Source organism: Ranitomeya variabilis, chromosome 4 (assembly GCF_051348905.1).
Source record: "Ranitomeya variabilis isolate aRanVar5 chromosome 4, aRanVar5.hap1, whole genome shotgun sequence".
Taxonomy (NCBI): domain Eukaryota; kingdom Metazoa; phylum Chordata; class Amphibia; order Anura; family Dendrobatidae; genus Ranitomeya; species Ranitomeya variabilis.
The window spans coordinates 106,159,302-106,182,552 of NC_135235.1; the positions used below are offsets into that span (position 1 = coordinate 106,159,302).

Consider the following 23,251-nt stretch of genomic DNA (forward strand, 5'->3'; position numbering starts at 1 on the left):
TGACCTTGACGTCATGGCAGGTCCTTCTGCCAGACCATCCTTGCCACCGGAACGTGCCGCTTGCATCGCGAGGAGCAGGAAAGGTGGCGTAGGTGAGTATATAATCATTTTTTAATTTTTTTTTTAAATTATTTTTGACATTAGATGTTTTTACTATTGACGCTGCATAGGCTGCGTTAATAGTAAAAAAAACTTGGTCACACAGGGTTAATAGCAGCGGTAACTGAGTGCGTTACCCGTGGCATAACGCGGTCCGTTACCGCCGTTATTAACCCTGTGTGAGCGGTGACCGGAGGGGTGTATGCGGGCGCTGGGCAGTGAGTGCGGGGAGTAAGGAGCGGCCATTTTCTTCCGGACTGTGCGCGTCGCTGATTGGTCGTGGCAAAACGCCCATGACCAATCAGCGACTTAGATTCCATGACAGACAGAGGCCGCGACCAATGAATATCTGTGACAGACAGAAGGACAGAAAGACGGAAGTGACCCTTAGACAATTATATAGTAGATATATCTCTCTATTGTCTAAGGGTCATTTCCGTCTGTCTGTCACGGATATTCATTGGTCGCGGCCTCTGTCTGTCATGGAAATCCAAGTCGCTGATTGGTCGTGGCAACACGCCCACGACCAATCAGCGACGGGCGCACTCCGATGGCAACATGGCCGCTCCTTCCTCCCCGCAGTCAGTGCTCCCTCCATACTCCCCTCCAGTCAGCTCTCACACAGGGTTAATGGCAGCGCTAATGGACCGTGTTATGCCGCGGTGTAACGCAGTCCATTAACGCTGCTATTAACCCTGTGTGACCAACTTTTTTACTATTGACTCTGCCTATGCAGCTTCAATAGTAAAAAATAGTAAAAAAATCTAATGTTAAAAATAATAAAAAAAATAAAAAATCATCATATACTCACCTTCCGGCGCCTTTCCCGCTCCTCGCAACGCTCCGGTAACCGCTTCATGCATTGCAATCTCGCGAAATGATGACGTAGCGGTCTCGCGAGACCGCTACGTCTTCATCTTGCGAGACTGCAATGCGCTCTTCAGTCCGGAGCGCACGAGGAGCGTCGGTAACCGCTTCCTGGATCCAGGAGCCAACGGAAGGTGAGTATATAACTATTTTTTATTTTAATTCTTTTTTTTTTTTAACAGGGATATCATGCCCACATTGCTATATACGTGGGCTGCGCAATGTACAGCGTGGGCTGCGCAATGTACAGCGTGGGCTGCGCAATGTACAGCGTGGGCTGCGCAATGTACAGCGTGGGCTGCGCAATGTACAGCGTGGGCTGCGCAATGTACAGCGTGGGCTGCGCAATGTACAGCGTGGGCTGCGCAATGTACAGCGTGGGCTGCGCAATGTACAGCGTGGGCTGCGCAATGTACAGCGTGGGCTGCGCAATGTACAGCGTGGGCTGCGCAATGTACAGCGTGGGCTGCGCAATGTACAGCGTGGGCTGCGCAATGTACAGCGTGGGCTGCGCAATGTACAGCGTGGGCTGCGCAATGTACAGCGTGGGCTGCGCAATGTACAGCGTGGGCTGCGCAATGTACAGCGTGGGCTGCGCAATGTACAGCGTGGGCTGCGCAATACACTACGCATACATATTCTAGAATACCCGATGCGTTAGAATCGGGCCACCATCTAGTATATAATATATCTCGTAATCTCTCAGTGAGCATAATAATAAATAAAACCTCTTTTTTGGCACATGAAAAAGCACACCCCAAATACTCATTGCTGGTGATTACTCTGGGCAGGAATTTGCATATTGTAGGCACTAGAATATAACTTGATAGTTTTTACAAAATCTCCTTTGCTGAAGTTTTACATACTAGCATGCCGGTAAAGCTGCTAAACGGGTCGATAACTGCGTGACAGTGGTGAATTAACCTGTGATGTACACTACAAATAACTTTTTATTAATCTATTTTTTTTTTTTCTCCCTAGCTCCTGGATATGGAGCTCCAGGTCAAGCACCAGGATATGGAGCACCAGGTCAAGCACCAGGATATGGAGCACCTCCTGGAGCCCCAGGCTATGGAGCACCACAGGGTGCTCCTGGGTATGGTGGGCCTGGTTTTGGTGCTCCTGCCGGTGGCTACGGAGCTCCAGCACCTGGGGGATATGGAGCACCTGCAGCCGGTGGCTATGGAGCACCTCCAGGTGCTGCCCCTGGCTATGGCGGATACCAACAGCCCGGTGCTCAGAACTATGGAGGTGGAGGACCAGGTTGGTGGACTCTTACATAAACAATGATTGCAAAACAAGTTCCGATTCTACAGGAGATGATGCCAGCGGTCTAGTCTAATAAGACCATGCAGCTGTGTAACGCAACAGTTATCAAAGTCCAGTTGTATAACTGTTTTACATCCTGATTTTTTTATTTTATTTTTTTTCCATTTGGGGGTTTGCCATAGAGCAGAAAAAAGGATTGATGTACAGATTTCTGATGAAAACATTTGTTAGAACTTTTTTAAAGGGGTTTTCCCAACTTGTACACTTAAGATTTTGTATAGGACATACCATAAAAGTAGAGTATATGCTGACTTACAATAAATAAAAAAAAAAAAAAAATAGGACCCTGTATAATGACAGTTGTGAAGCGTGGGCAGCCCATGTTACATGATATGTGAGAAGTGTCTCAGCCAAGCAGGTTCAGCCTTTCTCTGAACGTGAATATTTTATAGCCTCATTTGGCTAGAGCTACGTATATGATGGGTAAAAGGAAGAGGAAGGTAAAACTTGTCTTCAAACGGACCACGCAGGTTGTTACATCTATACTATGCTGTGCTGTAGATTTTTATGGGCTTTTTCTAACAAATCTGCAATATTAGATATTAGGTCACTGTATGTCTATAGTGTGACCTTTATATAGAACTGATTTACATTTAATTTTCTTTTACTCTATATTGCTATTAACTTTTTTTTTGTCTTAGGTGGATTTCCATCAGGACCAGCACCTGGACAGCAACCTGCGGTTTGTAGATCTCCATTTTCTTAATATTTAATTATTTGAAAAGCCAAGCTGACTGTAGCAAGATTGACAGGCGTTTTGTGAATATTAATTTTATTGTTTTTAACCTGTAAGTAATGAACAGAAGATAAACTAGCTTTCATTGCATATTGTAGGTTAGTGTTCAATATCAGGTATGTAATGCATTGCTACTCCATACTTTACTTAATCACAGCGTGCATACTGCACCAATATGAACACTTTTTTTTTTACTACTTTCTGCTTTGTAGAGTGAAATGGCCTGACTCTATTGTGCTATAAATGTGCTGAGCTTTGTAAAACCCGTTGAAATCAATAATTTTCTTGCTTCCCCTAATTCTCCCTTATGTCTCCTTTGTCTTCCTAATGACTCTATGCCGTTATGCCCTATGTGGTGTAGAGCCTGTCGGCGCAAGGTGACTGCATGTCATGTGCACTGGTTTTTGGGAGTGTATAGAAAATACAGCTGCATGTTTGTGTTCAGAAAGCATTTGTACAGTACACATATCCCCCACTCAACGCACACTTGTGTGTGCATTTTCATGAGTTTCTTGGAAAGTTAACATCCTGTATTGTCATACGTGTCTGAAATGATCATTTTCAATGTGTAGCTTAAATGGAACTGGGATAACTGTGTGATCAAAGGGGGGTCTAACCGCAGGGACCCCACCAGTCACAAGAACCAGTTACTGCAGAGCCCTGTCTGAATGAAGGAGCGATAACAACCAAGCGCTGGACTCTGGCAGTCCCATAGACTGTCGCTGCTGCTGCCAGAGCAGTTATTTACTGAGCAATCAGCCGATTGTGGGCTGTTGTATCCCTGCTGATCTCATATTGATGATGATCTCTCCCATGACTAGGTCATCAATATGATAGATTCCCTTTTAAATGGGTTGTAATGAACTATCAAAAGGTTTTTGCCACCTAGATTGAGCGCAACATAATGTAGAGGCTGAGATTCTGATTCCCGCATTGTCACTTACTAGGCTGTTTGCTGTAGTTTTGATAAAATCACTGGAGATTCACTAGTAAACTGCTGCCCTGTAGCCCTCCATAGTCATGATTTCTGTATAACCCCACAGTGATGAGTGAGTGTGCCCCTGATATATCGCATGTTATGCGAGCATGCGCTGGTGTTATCCTAGTATCTCGTGTGTGCTCGAATAATATGTTTGAGTCCCTGTGGCTACGTTTTTTGCAGCTGTTAGACACGTGTTGCTTGCCTGTTTGTTGGGCACTCCTCGCCTAAAGTCCATGAATCCTGCAGCCACAGGGACTCAAACACATTATTCGAGCACACACGAGACACTAGGATAACGCGTAATCTGGGCATGTTCGCTCATCACTGCAGTGCATAGGCTGAAAGCTGCCAATCAGTGGTGTGGGCGGGGTTATACAGAGCTCAGCATTCAGAGATCTGCTAGTCCTGTTACGTATATATAAAATGCTTATCAAAAATGGAGCAAGCTACCCAGTAAGTGACGCCTCGCTGGAATCGGCATATCAGCCCCTACATTATCTTATCTCGGATGGGGTGGCAATAACCTGGTGACAGGTTCCCTTTAAACTGCCAGGTTTTACTACAGCACATAATCCAGACGCATACTGGCCCAGGCTTATGGTTAGGGGGTGTACAGCTGGTGACCCGTAAATCTCCAGCATCTACATTTGTCTGCTGGCTGTATGTTTGGTCTTGCTGTTCCACACTCCTCATCTCAGAGTGTTATGAGACATCACATTTTGTGTTTCATGATTTAAAAAAAAATAAAAAATCTGTCTTGTATTTATCACTACTGTACTTCTTCTCCTAATATATGGCAATGATTTTCCAGCCTTTTGCTGCTGCAATGACTGCCACCCAGGGGACTATCAGAGCCGCGTCAAATTTTGATGCACTGGCCGATGCCGAGAAGCTGAGAAAGGCAATGAAGGGATTTGGTATGGATTTTATCTTCCTTAGCCCCGAGCCCTGTGTTTCCCTGCGTAACATCTCACAATATGATTTTTTTTTTTTTTTTCCCCTTTCATATAGGAACTGATGAACAAGCCATAATTGATGTTGTTTCTAATCGTTCTAATGATCAAAGGCAGAAGATTAAGGCGGCGTTCAAGACCGCCTATGGAAAGGTAAGCAATCCGTGAGACCAGCTTTCCGCTAGGGTCTCGGACACCGCTGTACTTCAGGGTGGGGATTTTTTTTTTTTGGGAGGGGTTCCTGCTCATCCTGAACAATATTTGAATACAGGTGGGAGAGATTGGTAATAAAACATTTGCTTAAGCAACTCCTATGCAAATAATGGAGTGATGGTAATGGTTGCTGTGCCTGCTCTAGAGTATTTCGTTTCTGTGCTTTTAGATTTAAGTAAGGTTTTAACCCTTTAAGGACCCAGAAAGAAAAATTAACAAAGTCTCAATTCTGCCATTGTTTTTTTTGTTCATTGTGAAGTTGTTTCCAGGTCAGTAAGATTATGTGGTTACCAAACCTCCTATAATGTCGTATTTTTACTGGCAGCATTTCTCTCTCTCAGACCTTCACAAAAATGTGGCAGACCACTTTTTTGTGCATGTGTGAAGAATACTGTGAGGACGTAGGCAGATCGTGTCCAGTGACTCCATCGGCTTCATTTCTTACTCCATCAGGGCCATGTCCGTTTCCTTCAGATCCCGGTTTTTTTGGGAACTCGCAGAAACCCCAGCATGGCGCTCAGTGGAGAGCACTGTGTGCACCTAGCCTTAGATAGGTCAACGTCATTATGAGTACATGTGTCTTTAAACCGCTCTGCAGCATCACCGGAAATGTTACTTGAATCGCGGACAGGAGAGCATTCTGTCGTAATTTACACCACTTCTGGGGTATTAATTATAAATCCATTGCATGCACTTTACCCTGCTCACTTTTCTAAAACTTAGTGGAATTTTCCAGGACTGTTGTAACTATGCCAAGAGTCACAAAATATTTGCAACATTTTCAAGAAACCAAAATTGGTGCAACCTTTAAAATAGACTTACAGATTTAGGCTAGAATATAGGAGAAAACTGCTGGACGAATCGCAGGACCTTGTTGTAACCTGATCTTTTAGTCCACGTTTATATTTATAGGATGAAGGTATATGTCCAGCACGCCACCTGCTGACTGATGTTGGTATTGTATATTTTGGGGATACACGAATAATCAACACTGAATTCTGTTGGGCCTTATTTATACATCCCTGTATCACGGTCTGTGTATGGGCTGTAATGCACTGACTGACCACTGGTCTCCTGACCCAAATGTGACAGCCTCTTATATAACTGAGGCTGTCAAGTGCGGGTCAGGAATCCCACTGTTGGTTCTTCCCCGGCCCATGATACCGAGAGCTGCCTGTGATCTTATTATGCAGGGAAATGTTTGATTTCTAGCAATATGTGTACTTTTGTGTGTGTGTGTGTATGCGCACACACACAAAGTGCACTATACACAGTAAAAAAAAAATACAAAAATTGTGGTATCTAATTTTTTTTTTTTTTTTTCTTGGTCCCTCTGTGGGATTGACACGAGCCTTAGACAATGATCTTATACATGTTCTGAGAGGTTTACCCTAGTCTGATGATCCAGGTCACCAAACAATATTGACGTTGCAGAGGCGGGGAGAGGGCACCCCCTCCATCTACCTGCCTTCTAAATGTTGTGATCCATATCGCCATGATGTATCCGTACATCCTAAGTTGGGAAGGGGCTAACAAAAAAAAAAAACAACAAAACTGTGATGGATTACATTCATTTAGCTAGATCTGTGGTTTTGTTTTTTTTGTTTTCTCTCGCTTGTTTGGAGAGTGGTCCTACACCCTCCACCCAACCCAGCCTTCATTTATGTAACCCTTTTCATAAAGCACCATAGGTTGATGGCCAATCTATTACTTTTTGTAATATCTTATTACATTCTTCAATATAATTAATTTTGCTCACCATTGTGGGAAAAGTGTTTGTTTGTTTTTTTTTTCATTTTTTTTTTGCATAATTAGTGATTGCACTCATTGCTTGCGTCTGAACCTTTGGCCGCTGCAATGCACAATAGCATAACTATTTGTTTTCAAAACCTTGTGGCCATTGGGCGTCACAGTGGGATGCGCCCAGATGCCGGGGCTGGCGGCATACATGAGCGAATTCTGTATAAGCAAAACCTGGTGATGCTGTTTGCAGGCTAAATTTGTGTAGAATCTTTGGCTATATGCTTGTCTTTGATCACTATTACTATGATTTATCACAGGGTTATATATATATTTTTTTTTATATATGTAGGATTTGATTAAAGATTTGAAGTCTGAACTGAGCGGCCATGTTGAGGAACTCATCATCGCACTCTTTATGCCTCCAACATATTATGATGCCTGGAGCTTGCACCATGCCATGAAGGTAATGCTACATGTTACACTTGTATTGCAACGGCCTTTTTAAAAAGGCAAAGCCTACGTCCCTGTGCGCATGGCAGAGTAAATGTTACTGTGTACATGAATCTCAATTGACTTCACACGTATAACAGTTAGCCGGATACTGGCGGTGTCCTTATGTCTTCTGCGTTTTTTAGCTGTTACTCTTACCGAAATACTTAACCAGTTTAAAAATTTGACCATTTACCCCTTAATGACCATGGACAATTCTTTTAAGATGTCACACATAATAAAGACACGACCGTTACACTTTTAAGCACCATTGCACCACTTTTGTGTTTCCTTATTGCAGAGTTGGAGTGGTGCCGTCTTCATCTTTTATAACCGCTGCAGTGATCTTGTGCACGTTGTGACCTGCTGTATCTCTCCAGTGTTTGCTGGGCTATCCGAAAGTCACAGCTGAGTGTAAGTCAATGAGGGCCAGAAGGAGGCCAGCACAAGGCTCTCGTAGATTTACACTGAGAGCTTGTGACTGTTACCTGTGACTGTTACCTGTGACATCCGTCCAGTGAAGTGTAGCAGTCACAAGATCACTGCACTGGGAAGAGCTCAAGATGACGGCTGGTAAGTATAACACTAGGATCAGGGAACTTGGATTAATAACACCACTCCAGCACGGAAACGAAAAACAAACACTGGAGTGGTGCACTAAAATGTTGCTACATGCAATTTGTGGGTTCTCCATGATCATCCCTTGTAGGCATTGTGAAAGTAACCATGTGTTTTTATTTGTTGTATTTGTAATGTGTTTCTTTTTTTCTTCCCCTATTCTAGGGAGCAGGAACGAAGGAAGGTGTTCTCATTGAGATCTTGTGCAGCAGGACGAATAGTGAAATCCGGAACATTGTTGCATGTTACAAGTCAGAGTTTGGGCGAGACATTGAGAAGGATGTGCGATCTGATACCTCTGGTCATTTTGAGAGGCTTTTAGTGTCTATGTGCCAGGTCAGCTGAGTAACTCTCTCAATGCTTTGTTTTAAAGGGGTTGTCCCGTTTCACTTCTTATTTTTCCTCTTGCATTGACTTGGAATTAGCAGGCCAGGTCACTTTGCTGCTCCACTTTCCAAAGACTCCCCTCACACCTGCAATGTATTACTGTTCTGACGTCACGTGGCACAGTGCCCCCAAAGCACTGCCATGTTTCAGTACATCAGCACTGACATTCCTTCACCCTATGGCATGATTGACATTGTATTCCAACGCATGCAGCCAGAAGGAGGATTCTGGGGTATATAAGATTAGGATCTCAATGGAGGGAAAGCTTCTCTCCTCTCCCAAGAGAAGCGCTGGGGAGTTCCGGAGGTATAGTGTTCAGCATAAGGGTAGGTGCATAAGACCGTTTTCTCTCCATCTGAAGAAGGGAAAAAAAAAAAAATAGGTTCAATTTTATTCAGATCAGACTAATTGGAGTGGCCTCAGTATTTCAGATGGAGAGGGGGAAAAAAAATTCTCCATTCCGTGACAATCGGACTGCACTCGGATATCGTTAATCACTGCAGTTTGATGTTTTTCACAGATCCATATACACTTGCATTGCCAATTTTGATCCGTGTGTTTGATCCAAATTGGACATGTTTACTATTTTTTTATTTTTATTTTTTTTTCTTGGATCACTCGGTCTGAATTAAAAACGTGACATTTGCACAGCCCCATAGAATAATAGTGGTAGTGTGCACGAGCTATAAAGATTGGAACTACTGTAGCCCCACTACTGCTTTGGGAGGTGTTCAAGGAGGAGTCATGGGGACCATTGGCCTTGGGAAGAAATCTGTGTGTTTGGGCACCCTTGTCTATTGTCTCTTAGCCTAACATTTGTTTTTATATGTTCACATGTTTAAAGCATACCAAAAGCTTTAAAAAATAAATACATTTGTTAAAATAATAAAAAAATATAAAAGTTCAAATCATCCCCCCTTTGCCCCATTCAAACTAAAACAAGTAAAATCAAACACACACATTTGGTATTGTCGCTTTCAGAATTGCTATATCAATAAAAAAAAAGTTTTAATCTGATATCTAAACGGCGTAGCGAGAAGTCAAAAAGCCAAAATTAGGTTTCTGGGGGTTTTTTTTGGTTGCTGCGACATTGCATTAAAATGCAATAACGGGCGATCAAAAGAACGTATCTGCACCAAAATGGTATGATTAAAAACGTCAGCTCGGCACCCAAAAAATAAGCCCTCACCCGACCAGAGATCACGAAAAATGGTGACTCTACGGGTATCGGAAAATGGCACTTTTTTTTTTTAATAGTTTGGATTTTTTTTTTTCACCACTTAGATTACAAAAGAACCTAGACATGTTAGGTGTCTATGAACTCATAATGACGTGGAGAATCATAATGGCAGGTCAGTTTTAGCATTTAGTGAACCTAGTAAAAAAGCCAAGTAAAACAAGTGTGGGATAGCACTTTTTTTGCAATTTCAGCCCACTTGGAATTTTATTTCCCGTTTTCTAGTACACAACTTGGTAAAACCAATGGTTTCTTTCAAAAGTGCAACTCGTCCTGCTAAAGACAAGCCCTCACATCGCCATATTGATGGAAAAATAAAAAAGTTATGGCTCTGGGAAGAAGGGGAGCAAATAACAAAAACGCAAAACCGAGAAAAGCTTTGGGGGTTAAGGGGTTCAATTTTTTTTTATTAACCCCTTAACCGACTGCTGATACGCCTTTTAACGGCGGCAGTTAAGGGTACTTAAACTACAGTGCCGTTAATTAACGGCGCTGCGGAAAAAGTGACTAGCGCCCACAAGAGTCGGATTTTCTCTGAGGTCTCGGTTACCGGGGGTAGCCGAGACCCCAGAGAACATGATTCGGGGTTTTTTAACCAACCGGCGGTCGCAAAAAAACCCCCCAAAAAACGCGATTTCCCATTTAATTTCTCTGTCCTCCGATGTGATCGCACATCAGAGGACAGAGAAATGGGGTCCCCGATTGCCGCCCCCCTCCCCCCCCCCCCCCCCGTATACTCGCCTGCCTCCCCCGGTGCTCCTCGTGGCTCCCGATGGGCGCCCCCATCTTGTTCCGCCCAAAAAATGGCGGGCGCATGCGAAGTGCACCTGCTGGCCGGCACCCTGAAGATCTTTGGGGTCTCGGCTGCCGGGGGTAGCAGAGACCACAAAGAACATGATCGGGGTCAGTTTTTACCGACCTCTGTTTTGCGATCGCCGGTAATTAACTGTTTACCGGCGACCGCAAAAAAAAAAAAAAAAAAAAGCGATGTGTTATTCTCTGTCCTCTGATGTGATCGCACTGAAGTCAGGGTTGAGATTAGGATTAGGGGTGTGTTGGACTTGGGGTTCTGATTAGGTTTATGGTTGGGATTAGGGTTGTTTTGGGGTTAGGGTTGTGATTATCGTTAGGGTTGGGATTAGGGTTAGGGGTGTGTTGGGGTTAGGGATGGAGTTAGAATTGGGGGGGGTTTCCACTGTTTAGGTACATCAGGGGGTCTCTAAACGCCACAGCCAATTTTGCGCTCAGTCAAATGGTGCTCCCTCCCTTCTGAGCTCTGCCGTGCGCCCAAACAGTGGTTTACCCCCACATATGGCTTATCAGCGTACTCAGGAGAAATTGGACCCCAAAAGTTGTCCAATTTATCCCGTTACCCTTGTGAAAATAAAAACTTAGGGGCTAAAAAAATCTTTTTTGTGGGAAAAATTTTTTTTTTTATTTTCACAACTCTGCATTATAAACTTCTGTGAAGCACTTGAGCATTCAAAGTTCTCACCACACATCTAGATAAGTTCCTTGGGGGGTCTAGTTTCCAAAATGGGGTTACTTGTGGGGGTTTCTACTGTTTAGGTACATCAGGGGCTCTGCAAACGCAACAAAACACCCGCAGAGCATTCTATCAAAGTCTGCATTCCAAAACTGCTCTCCTTCCCTTCCGAGCTATGCCATGCGCCCAAACAGTGGTTTACCCCCACATATGGGGAATCGGCCTACTCAGCATAAATTGCACAATAAATTTTGGGGTCCAATTTCTCCTGTTACCCTTGTGAAAGTAAAAATTTGGGGGTGAAAAGATCATTTTTGTGGAAAAAATATATTTTTTTCATGGCTCTACATTATAAACTTCTGTGAAGCATTTGGGGATTTAAAGTGCTCACCACACATCTAGATAAGTTCCTTAAGGGGTCTAGTTTCCAAAATGGTGTCACTTGTGGGGGGTTTCCACTGTTTAGGCACATCAGGGGCTCTCCAAACGCGACATGGCGTCCGATCTCAATTCAAGCCAATTCTGCATTGAAAAAGTCAAACGGTGCTCATTCTCTTCCAAGCTCTGCGGTGCGCCCAAACAGTGGTTTACCCCCACATATGGGGTATTGGCGTGTTCAGGAGAAATTGCACAACAAAATTTATGGTTAAATTTCTGTTTTTACACTTGTGAAAATAAAAAAAAAATGGTTCTGAAGTAAAATGTTTGCGAAAAAAAGTTAAATGTTCATTTTTTCCTTCCACATTGTTTCAGTTCCTGTGAAGCACATAAAGGGTTAATAAACTTCTTGAATGTGGTTTTGAGCACCTTGAGGGGTGCAGTTTTTAGAATGGTGTCACACTTGTTTATTTTCTATCATATAGACCCCTCAAAATGACTTCAAATGTGATGTGGTCCCTAAAAAAAATAATAATAAAAAAAAAAAATGGTGTTGTAAAAATGAGAAATTGCTGGTCAACTTTTAACCCTTATAACTCCCTAACGAAAAAAAAATTTGTTTCCAAAATTGTGCTGATTTATTAACTATTTTTTGTGACATATCTGTATTTTTATGCCCTTAAATCAGAAAGTTTGAAAATTGCAAAATTTTAAAAATTTTCGCCATATTTCCGTTTTTTAATAAATAATCGCAAGTAATATCGAAGAAATGTTACCACTAACATGAAGTACAATATGTCACAAAAAATAATCTCAGAATCAGCGGGATCCGTTAAAGCGTTCCAGAGCTATAACCTCATAAAGTGACAGTGGTCAGAATTGAAAAAATTGGCTCGGTCATTAAGTACCAAATTGGCTCTGTCACTAAGTGGTTAAACAAAAAAAAGGCAACATAACCTGTCACTTCATGTTTTTTGCTCATTTTTTGGTTTTGTTTTCTTTGCCTGATATAACAACACTTTAGATGCTGTTTTCTAAATGATCTAATCTCTTCCCTTAGGGAAATAGAGATGAAAGCCAGACTGTTAATGTGCAACAAGCTGAGCAAGATGCCCAGCGTCTTTACCAAGCTGGTGAAGGAAAAATGGGAACAGATGAGTCTTCCTTTAATTTGGTGCTGGCAAGTCGCAGCTTCCCACAGTTGAAGGCTGTGGCAGACGCATATGCCAGAGTAAGTAAATGTTTGTGTCAAAGATTTAATTACATGATCAGTGTATTTGCAAATCATTCAACCAGTAGACTGGATTTTCGACTCTACGTTCTATAACTTATTAGTGAAAAATAAATCGGGCATACTTTAAGTGCAGTTTGTTCTTGGGACTATCGGATAAAGGCCCATTTCACACATCAGTTTTTTTGCAGTCAGTCACAATCCGTTGGCACGTCGGATCCGTCGCAGATTGTGAAAAACTGATGCGACAGATTCGTTTTTTGTTTTTTTTTTTTGATGGATCCGACTAGCGGATCAGGCTGATTGGATTCGAAAAAAGCGGAGCATGCTCAGTTAAAAAACAAAACAAAAATGGAATCCGTCACCGGATTCCGTCATTTGACGGATCTGGCGCCATAGTCTTCCATTCTAGCAAATGATGCACGGCGATGGATCCGTCGCTGTCCGTTTTCTTTTACGGAGACAAAAAAAGTTACTCTGTCCGTTGTCTCCGGCCGCTGGACAAACAATTTTCGACGGATCCGGCAAACGACGGATGAAACGTGAGGCCATCAGTCGCAATCCATCGCTAATACAAGACTATGAGAAAACAAAAAAAAAACTGGCGGCATCAGTCGCTGGATCTGTTTTTTTTCAAAATTCAACGGATTGCAACTGATGGCAAAAAACTGTGTGAAAGGGGCCAAAACATGACAAGTGAAAAAGATTACACAAAGTATCAAGGAGGAAAAAAATATAAGTGAAAATTTGTTACTACTGAAACACTTGCATACCCAATAAGGACATTTTATAAATGTCAGTCTGAGCCAATGCAGAGTGATGTTAATAATAATATTTTTTTACAACTCAAAAGGTATTTGTGCCAAGGGTAAACTTTATGTCCATTAATATAACAAATTATTTTTTTTTTTATAAAGCTAACTTCATGATCTGTTACAGATTTCAAAGCGTGACTTAGTAAGTGCCATAGGAAGAGAATTCTCTGGACACATAGAAGATGGATTAAAAGCAATCGGTATGTAAAAACATCTAAGGTACTTTTATAGTAAATCCAGTAAAAAAAAAAATTACTCTTGATATGTGACTGATGCATGGAGGGTGATTAAAATTGTGAAGTGAATGATTGTTACCTCTTCAGACACCATGGAGTATCAGTTGTAGGCAGTAGTGTGATACATAAAAAAAACCTACACCAATCAAGACCAGATTAAAATAGAAAAAAGGAGATAATATGCAATTAAAAACGAGAAGCAGAGCACCGCATGCTATATAAAGATGATCAAGGAGTATATAAGAATTGCAAAAAGGAGAACTTTATGACCTTAATAGCAACCCATGTACTTTAAATAATTTTTATTTGAAAGTGGGGTATGTGCCCTATAGTCCGGATGTACCTGGCTCTGGCTTTGGTGGGGGGGGGGGGGGAGGCTGTGGCAGAGGAGTGGGTTGCATTTTACAGTTGGTGATTATTTTTGCTTAATCACCCAATGGTGTAAAATTTTGTGAAACAGATGTAGTGTTAATATGTTCACTGCACTGCTAGATAATTTTAACGGATGTAATTTGTAAAATGGGGTCACTTATGGGGGGGAATCTGCTGTACTGACACCTTAGAGGCTCTGCCAATGTGAAATGAGACCTGCAAACCATTCCAGGACAAATATGCACTCTCACATGGCGCTCCTTCTCTTCTGAGCCTCCTACTGTGACTGAAGGGTAGTATCCGACCACATATGGGGTAATAACGAACTCTGGTGAAATTACGTACCAAATTTTGGAAGAAGCAGCATGCAAAATGCGCGTCGGGACTCTGCATTGCGCTACTAGGTTATCTAACCCCTTCTATCAGCCTATGCACCTTACCGCTGATAATGCATTGTATTTAACTCTGCTGCTATACTTATGCGCTATACTCTTGCTGCTATAGTTACGTTGGCTATTTGTCAGTTGATTCTGATACACACGCATTCTTATGCTCTTGCAGCCATTTGTAGCCTGTTTAGGCACATCTGTTTAAAGCACTATACACTTTATACAGCATATGTACTTACAATAAATAATTATATTTTGCTTAGCAGTTTATATCAGGCAGAATTAGGATTAACCTTGATTTGATGGCTAAATTATTTCTGGATGTGATCACATACTCTGACCTTTAGGATGTAATGTGCACCTGAACAGATTGTAACCTAATTTTGGATGTGACTGTATATTCTGCTTCTTTGGATGCAATGTGCACCTTTAATATACACTGCTCAAAAAAATAAAGGGAAAACTAAAATCCCACATCCTAGATATCACTGAGTGAAATATTCCAGTTGTAAATCTTTATTCATTACATAGTGGAATGTGTTGAGAACAATAAAACCTAAAAATTATCAACGTAAATCACAACTAATATCCCACGGAGGTCTGGAGTTGGAATGATGCTCAAAATCAAAGTGGAAAATCAAATTACAGGCTGATCCAACTTCAGTGGAAATGCCTCAAGACAAGGAAATGATGCTCAGTAGTGTGTGTGGCCTCCACGTGCCTATATGATCTCCCTACAACACCTGGGCATACTCCTGATGAGGCGGCGTATTGTCTCCTGATGGATCTCCTCCCAGACCTGGACTAAAGCATCCGCCAACTCCTGGACAGTCTGTGGTGCAACGTGACCTTGGTGGAAGGTGCGAGACATGATGTCCCAGATATGTTCAATCGGATTTAGGTCTAGGGCACAGGCGGGCCAGTCCATAGCTTCAATGCGTTCATCTTGCAGGAACTGCTGACACACTCCAGCCACATGAGGTCTGGCATTGTCCTGCATTAGGAGGAACCCAGGGCTAACCGCACCAGCATATGGTCTCACAAGGGGTCTGAGGATCTCATCTCGGTACCTAATGGCAGTCAGGCTACCTCTGGCGAGCACATGGAGGGCAGTACGGCACCTGCAGAACCACTCCTTTATTGAGTGTGTCTTGATGATTGACAATCAATTTCACATGCTCTTGTGCAAATGGAATAGACAACAGATGGAATTTATTGGCAATCAGTGTTGCTTCCTAAGTGGACAGTTTGATTTCACAGAAGTTTGATTTACTTGGAGTTATATTGTTATTTTAGTGTTCCCTTTATTTTTTTTGAGCAGTGTATACATTTTCTTCATTTCACTGTCAAGGTATCCTATTTTTGATCAGGCTTTCTTTGTTCCTTTTATGAGTAATTTTGATTATTAGGAACTTAAAATGTATCTGGTAGGCAGTCTTTTTGTTGTATTGGTGTCTCCACTTTTTTTTTTCTCATTTACTTTTAGAATTAAATTTTTTGCATTTTACATTGGCTTATGCTTCCTTGTTTGGTTTTGGATTGATACTTTTGGGAAGTGCCCCATACTTAACCATTATTTTAGGCTTTGTGAATGAGGTGGAGGGACGATGGTCAGCTTTGACCACTTGTTGTGCTTGGTCGATCTTGGGCGATCAGCTGTGAATAGAGGTGTGCCTGGTCATTGTAATCCTTCCGCTGATAATGAGCTTGCTGAAAACTAAAATTTTTGAAACTGCAACATTATCATTTTCTTTTTCTCCGTATCACAATCTGTATTGAAGTAAAAAAAATTAAAAAATGCATACGCAGCAAGAACTGGGTTTTGAACAAGAAGTTATTTTGTGATTACCTTACCTTGGGGGGGGGGGGGGGGGGAAATCTTGCTTCCCAATGTTTAGAAAAGAGACCCATGTTTCAAGTCGTACAATTAGAATTGTGTAAATTGTGACTTTGTTCATGTTAAAAATGGTTACAAATAAATGGACGTGTTCCAGCCTCCGTGCCTTTTATAAAACCAGTCAATAAGGGTCATACTTGACACCAAAAGATTAATATCACTTAACCTTTTGTCATACATGCTAAAAAGTTGTGTATTTGGCTTAAAACATTGTAACACTTCATTCACCCATGGCAAATTTATCAATTTGTACAAAAAGTCTTGCACAGACGTAGCAGGTGTCTCAACCTTGAACCCACAACACTAGTTCACAGCGAATCAGCCCGGCTAAGTGTATACTTTTTTATCCTCTTGTGTTTTTGTTTTTCCCTGTAGTCTGTGAATAGAAAATTTTCTGTTAACATTGAGCAGCTGACAGTGTAAAATCCACCCTGCTGCTGCAGCCGTTCCTGTGTCTCAGTGCTCTTTGTATCTCTTTACAGTGCAATGCGCCATAAACCGTCAAGCCTATTTTGCCGAGAGACTTTATAAGGCCATGAAAGGAGCAGGTACCAAAGACTCTACTTTGATCAGGGTCGTCGTAACCCGCAGTGAGGTATGTATACGATTTGATAAGAACATATATGCATTTCATTTTACAAAGGTGGTATAAATTAGTAGACAGGCGGCAAAGAATTGGAACAGCACCATAGATATAAATCATGGATTCAAGGCTCCCTATCTGTAGTAATGATAGCAATAAAAAAGGCAGGCAGCACTCCAAAAACTGGTAGGAAAAAGTGGACTTTTAAGAGCACATATGGTGTGGCAACATTTCGACTGTGATCAGCCTTTATCATAGATGCATAGATTGATATGTAGAATAATGGTTAATTTTGTAAGGTCTTTAAAAGATCAACTGCACAATCTTCACTTTCAATAATGCGACCACAGTCTTTAAATAACAGTAAGTTACTGTGTAGTAATACTATAGCTATACTGTGCCATTGTGATTGTACCCACTGGTATACAAAGTAGATTTAGAATAATGTACAGTCGTTAAACTTGTGCAGTTTTAAATCTGCCCCGTAATTACTGTATTTTGCGGACTATAAGGAAACAAATGTTTTTTAAATAAAATGGCCGTGGAGCGGGGTCACGTGAGGCAAGGTCGTCGCTGCTGCAGGAAGCTGTTGGGAGTGGACAAAAAGAAAGTGGAGGGCACCATCAAAACATAAGAGCCGCAAAAAGGGGGGTCAACCCACAGCATGACATTTAAGGCTACGTTCACATTAGCGGCGGGCGCCGCAGCGGCGCCGCATGCGTCATGCGCCCCTATATTTAACATGGGGGCGCATGGACATGCGTCACACTTGCGTTTTGCGTCGCTGCGGCGCCTGCGTCCGGGCGCAGAGGACGCAGCAAGTTGCATTTTTGCTGCGTCCAAAATCAATTAAAAAAAGGACGCATGTGGCGCAAAACGCAGCGTTGTGCATGCGTTTTGCTGCGTTTTTGTTTGCGTTGTGCGCTGTGGCGCCGACGCTGCGGCGCACAACGCAAATGTGAACGTAGCCTAATAGAGTACGGAAAAACAGACACAAAGCGTCAGGCTATATAATAGGGACCACCACTATGAATTATACAAAAATATATAAATTTTTAGTCAACCAAAAACACCACACATTTAAAATCAATTAAAAACTGAACCTAATCATGGGTTCCAGATTGGAAACCACCCCCCTGGACATAGTTGTGATAGGAAGCAATATACAAATAAATACGTTATCATACAGTGGTATACTAAAGAGACAATGAGTCAGAGAATACGCTTGTCGTAAATATAGAAATGTAGAAATAAGGCTAGCCCAAGATGGTATTTATTAGAAGGCTCTCTGAATATGAATAATCCTCTTAGAAAAATACCACTGCTAAACTGATCATACATATATACACTGGTATGGCACAGCTTGCAGCATGATTAAAGATAATAACAATACTTCACATGATATGCAAACAAGTCTCTCGCTGCTAGTTGATACCAGAATCATTGGATGACAATTAAGTGTCCAATAGGAAAAATTGCAGGATAATGGATTTACTAAGTGAGCCCAAATCATGAGATCAACAAACCAACCCTGAAGGTGTCAAAGTATTTGAGCAGAGATCGCCCATTGAAATCATACACAAAGTCTATCCCAAGGACTATATGGCTATGCGCATAAGAAATACACAATACAATTAGCACAAAGCCAAGTTCAATAGCTCTGTGCCATACACAGCCGGGAAATGCTGTAAAATAGCACAACCCAGAGAACATGACCATAATACCTATCACCTAGAGGTCCAGGGGGCGTGTGAGGCCCAACGCGTATCGCTATCGAAGTGGCTTCGTCAGGAGCAAGTACCGCAATGATTATCTGACTACTATATATATATATATATATATATATATATATATATATATATATATATATATATATATATATATATATATTTACACACACAAATGTTACATACCAAATAGAATGAACCTACATCAGCTGTGGGTAGACGGCATGTCATAATGGCACAAGGTAACATACCGGCGTTCTAAGTGCCGGAAATGAGGTAAACAGGATGGTTTTAACCAAGGAGTACAAAGATGGCTGCGAAAGTGGTTACTGCACAGGCGCATCTTCCATTCACAAAGAAGCAATTAGATCCACGGAAGAAGATTTACAGAGGAGTGCCAAGATGGCTAAGAAGATCATTACTCCGCGTATGCACATTCCGTACACAACCCATAGAGGGAGAAAGGATCACCAGAAGAAATGCTAAGATAACTGAAAATTAAACTTGCTGCGCATGCTCCGTACATAATGCATAGAAAGGAATAAAATGAGCGGAACAATATAAATCCTAGCAAGCTGTTGGGAGTGGGGGCGATGCGGAGAGCCCTCGGCTTTTGCAAAACGTCTGCGTCCGCTCACCTCCCATTCATTTCCCTGCGGTGGGCCTCAAAAAAAAAAAAAAAGCCACTGGAGGCAGCACATGCGCAGATTGAGATCTCTGCACCAAAATCTTGACTGCCATTTTCCTGGAGTTTACTGCATGGAAAGTGCAGGGGTCCAGGCTTTCACAAAATTTCGGCAGAGCCTCTGCACCACCGAACACCACCTCCTACCAGCCTGGGGTCCACAGAATCCCCTGCCTCCGCCGACTCCAGCTTCCTGCAGCACCAACCATGCCCCAGCTCTCCCACCCCCAGGTAAGCTACCGTAAAAACCAGATTAGAAGACGCACCACAGTTTAAAAAAAATATATAGTTTTCTTAGGTTCTGCCTTAGAATTTTGGGTGCGTTTTTATAATTTGCAAAATACAGTATCCTGTGTAAACTGACCTGCAGTGTGTATTTCAACATGTCAGTCTCTTTTGGGTACGCTGAGTGTTATGTGCAGATTTTTCCCACAGAATTGCATTGGTAAAAATCTGCATATGGCTATGGAAGCGCATTGTAAATGCATGTAAACCGCACATCTGTATCAATAAAGTTAGTCCAAGCCAAGAAGTATGACAAACCATTAGAAACCTAACACACCAAAAAGAGACAAACGACAGCATGAAAAACTCGATAAAACCACATGTATAGAAATCCCACTCAAAAAACCACAAGTCACCTAATAGTGCAGATTTTTGGCACCTATCAAATGCTCAACATGGAAACGCAGCCTAAATGCTTTGAACAGCCCCACAAATGGGCAGGAAGGAAACCACAATGTACACCTAGGCCACTAAGCAGTAGCTCGAAATGTAACAAAAAATTTAATTTTCCTATAATAGGTTAACCCTTTGCTGGAAGGACTTCACTGACGCGCACTCACCCTCAGACCCAGTACTTTATACTTATGGGTGGCATTATGCATTTTGCATCAGGGTGTAATGTTTGTTTCTTTCTTGCATCCTCCATACAGTCATGGCCAAAAGTATTGACACCCCTGCAATTCTGTCAGATAATACTCAGTTTCTTCCTGAAAATTATTGCAAACACAAATTCTTCGGTATTATTATCTTCATTTAATTTGTCTTAAATGAAAAAACACAAAAGAGAATGAAGCAAAAAGCAAAACATTGATCATTTCACACAAAACTCCAAAAATGGGCCAGACAAAAGTATTGGCACCCTCAGCCTAATACTTGGTTGCACAACCTTTAGCCAAAATAACTGCGACCAACCGCTTCCGGTAACCATCAATGAGATTCTTACAATGCTCTGCTGGAATTTTAGACCATTCTTCTTTGGCAAACTGCTCCAGGTCCCTGATATTTGAAGGGTGTTTTCTCCAAACTGCCATATTTAGATCTCTCCACAGGTGTTCTATGGGATTCAGGTCTGGATTCATTGCTGGCCACCTTAGAAGTCTCCAGTGCTTTCTCTCAAACCATTTTCTAGTGTTTTTTGAAGTGTGTTTTGGGTCATTGTCCTGCTGGAAGACCCATGACCTCTGAGGGAGACCCAGCTTTCTCACTCTGGGCCCAACATTATGCCGCAAAATTTGTTGGTAGTCTTCAGACTTCATAATGCCATGCACACGGTCAAGCAGTCCAATGCCAGAGGCAGCAAAGCAACCCCAAAACATCAGGGAACCTCCGCCATGTTTGACTGTAGGGCCCGTGTTCTTTTCTTTGAATGCCTCTTTTTTCTCCTGTAAACTCTATGTTGATGCCTTTGCCCAAAAAGCTCTACTTTTGTCTCATCTGACCAGAGAACATTCTTCCAAAACGTTTTAGGCTTTTTCAGGTAAGTTTTGTCAAACTCCAGCCTGGCTTTTTTATGTCTCGGGGTAAGAAGTGGGGTCTTCCTGGGTCTCCTACCATACAGTCCCTTTTCATTCAGACGCCGACGGATAGTACGGGTTGACACTGTTGTAGCCTTGGACTGCAGGGCAGCTTGAACTTGTTTGGATGTTAGTTGAGGTTCTTTATCCAACATCCGCACAATCTTGCGTTGAAATCTCTTGTCAATTTTTCTTTTCCGTCCACATCTAGGGAGGTTAGCCACAGTGCCATGGACTTTAAACTTCTTGGTGACACTGCGCACGGTAGACACAGGAACATTCAGGTCTTTGGAGATGGACTTGTAGCCTTGAGATTGCTCATGCTTCCTCACAATTTGGTTTCTCAAGTCCTCAGACAGTTCTTTGGTCTTCTTTCTTTTCTCCATGCTCAATGTGGTACACACAAGGACACAGGACAGAGGTTGAGTCAACTTTAATCCATGTCAACTGGCTGCAAGTGTGATTTAGTTATTGCCAACACCTGTTAGGTGCCACAGGTAAGTTACAGGTGCTGTTAATTACACAAATTAGAGAAGCATCACATGATTTTTCAAACGGTGCCAATACTTTTGTCCACCCCCTTTTCTATGTTTGTTGTGGAATTATCTCCAATTTGCCTTTAGGGCAATTCTTTTTGTGTTTTACCATTTAAGACAAAGACAAATAAAATGAAGATAATACCAAAGAATGTGTTTGCAATCATTTTCAGGAAGGAACTGAGTATTATCTGACAGAATTGCAGGGGTGTCAATACTTTTGTCCATGACTGTATCCTTGATGCTGGTTTGGGTCACAATTATTTGCATTGCGATATTGCAGCTGGTCTTGACTCTCCAAATCTTTTGTCTTTTCAGATTGATCTTGTGCAGATAAAACAAGCCTTTGCACAAATGTACCAAAAGAGCCTTGCCTCCATGATCGCAGGTGATACCAGTGGAGACTACAGAAAGATGCTGCTTGCCATTACTGGTCAATAGTGTCCATCCTGTCACTGCAGTGTGCTGGCGATTATGGGTTTATATGTTTTATAATGGTTCTGAAGGTGTCTGTACAGGAGGCGGGTAGCAGGTGATCGTGTATGTATAGTGTCTTATTACCCATCAAACATTTATAAAACCACTTTTCCTGGGATTTTCTCAGTCTTGTCCATTACCAGGAAATTGGACACATTTTAGGCATTTCTAGTATTTGTCCCTTTGAGAAATATTACACTCTGTACTTAAAACTAGAATGTTATCATGTATTCCCATACTCTGCATAATTCATATAAAATCTGCATATTGCACGAATAAATGTTTATCCCTTATTGTTTTCTACCTACACTTGCCTTTGCTTTGTACTAATTTCTGGTAATAACCATCATGTCACCTCAGTATAATCAATAGCTGTATTGCCAAATTTTTAACACTAAGGTTCGGATACGGCTTTAAAGAAGGCTACTACTTGCGATATAACGCAATTTTATTTCAAAGTACAAAATTAAAGGAATAATATGATTGAATAGTATGATTGCATACAGCTTTGTATATTTTAAGATACAAAGTACATACAGTATAAGGATTAAATTCATATAATGATTACGTACATATAAGGATTAAATACATATAATGATTAAGTACATATACTCACATCATCCGTCACCAAGGAGCTTTTAAACATCATCCGTCTGGAAAATCAGAGAAGCAACACCAAGACAGAGAACCCCTGGAAAATTCACAACACTGCATGGGCGTCCCCAATTATGCAGGTATCACAACACTGTACACATGTAAGTACAGGTACACCAGCTTATGCTTCTGTCTTAGTCATGTTTTTCTGGTCTTATATAGTGATTTTCACTATGTGTAACTCTGGTTTCATCCCGCCCTTCAAGTGGCCAGCTTTCAAGGTGGGATGAGACAGATACCATGGAATCATCAGACAATGAGCCATAAACCCATAGATACATAAAAGCCCACAAGGGTTAGATAAAACTACCACAGACAGAGGTTAAATAAACC

General features: G+C 41.8%; 1 protein-coding gene across 8 annotated transcripts in view; it reads left to right on the forward strand.

The window, feature by feature from the left end:
• Positions 1 to 22,571, forward strand: part of ANXA7 (annexin A7) — a 93,993-nt gene extending 71,422 nt beyond the window's left edge. For 4 of the 8 annotated variants that reach the window (XM_077259044.1, XM_077259045.1, XM_077259047.1 and 1 more), the window contains exons 4-14: positions 1,948 to 2,229; positions 2,937 to 2,977; positions 3,130 to 3,147; positions 4,825 to 4,930; positions 5,025 to 5,119; positions 7,272 to 7,385; positions 8,195 to 8,365; positions 12,578 to 12,748; positions 13,688 to 13,763; positions 16,940 to 17,052; positions 22,106 to 22,571. In XM_077259044.1, coding sequence (XP_077115159.1) covers positions 1,948 to 2,229; positions 2,937 to 2,977; positions 3,130 to 3,147; positions 4,825 to 4,930; positions 5,025 to 5,119; positions 7,272 to 7,385; positions 8,195 to 8,365; positions 12,578 to 12,748; positions 13,688 to 13,763; positions 16,940 to 17,052; positions 22,106 to 22,228 — 1,310 coding nt within the window. In that variant the 3' untranslated portion in view covers positions 22,229 to 22,571. The remainder of the gene's footprint in view (positions 1 to 1,947; positions 2,230 to 2,936; positions 2,978 to 3,129; positions 3,148 to 4,824; positions 4,931 to 5,024; positions 5,120 to 7,271; positions 7,386 to 8,194; positions 8,366 to 12,577; positions 12,749 to 13,687; positions 13,764 to 16,939; positions 17,053 to 22,105) is intronic. The other 4 variants (XM_077259048.1, XM_077259043.1, XM_077259050.1 and 1 more) reach the window with 1 other exon arrangement.
• Positions 22,572 to 23,251: the final 680 nt, after the last annotated feature.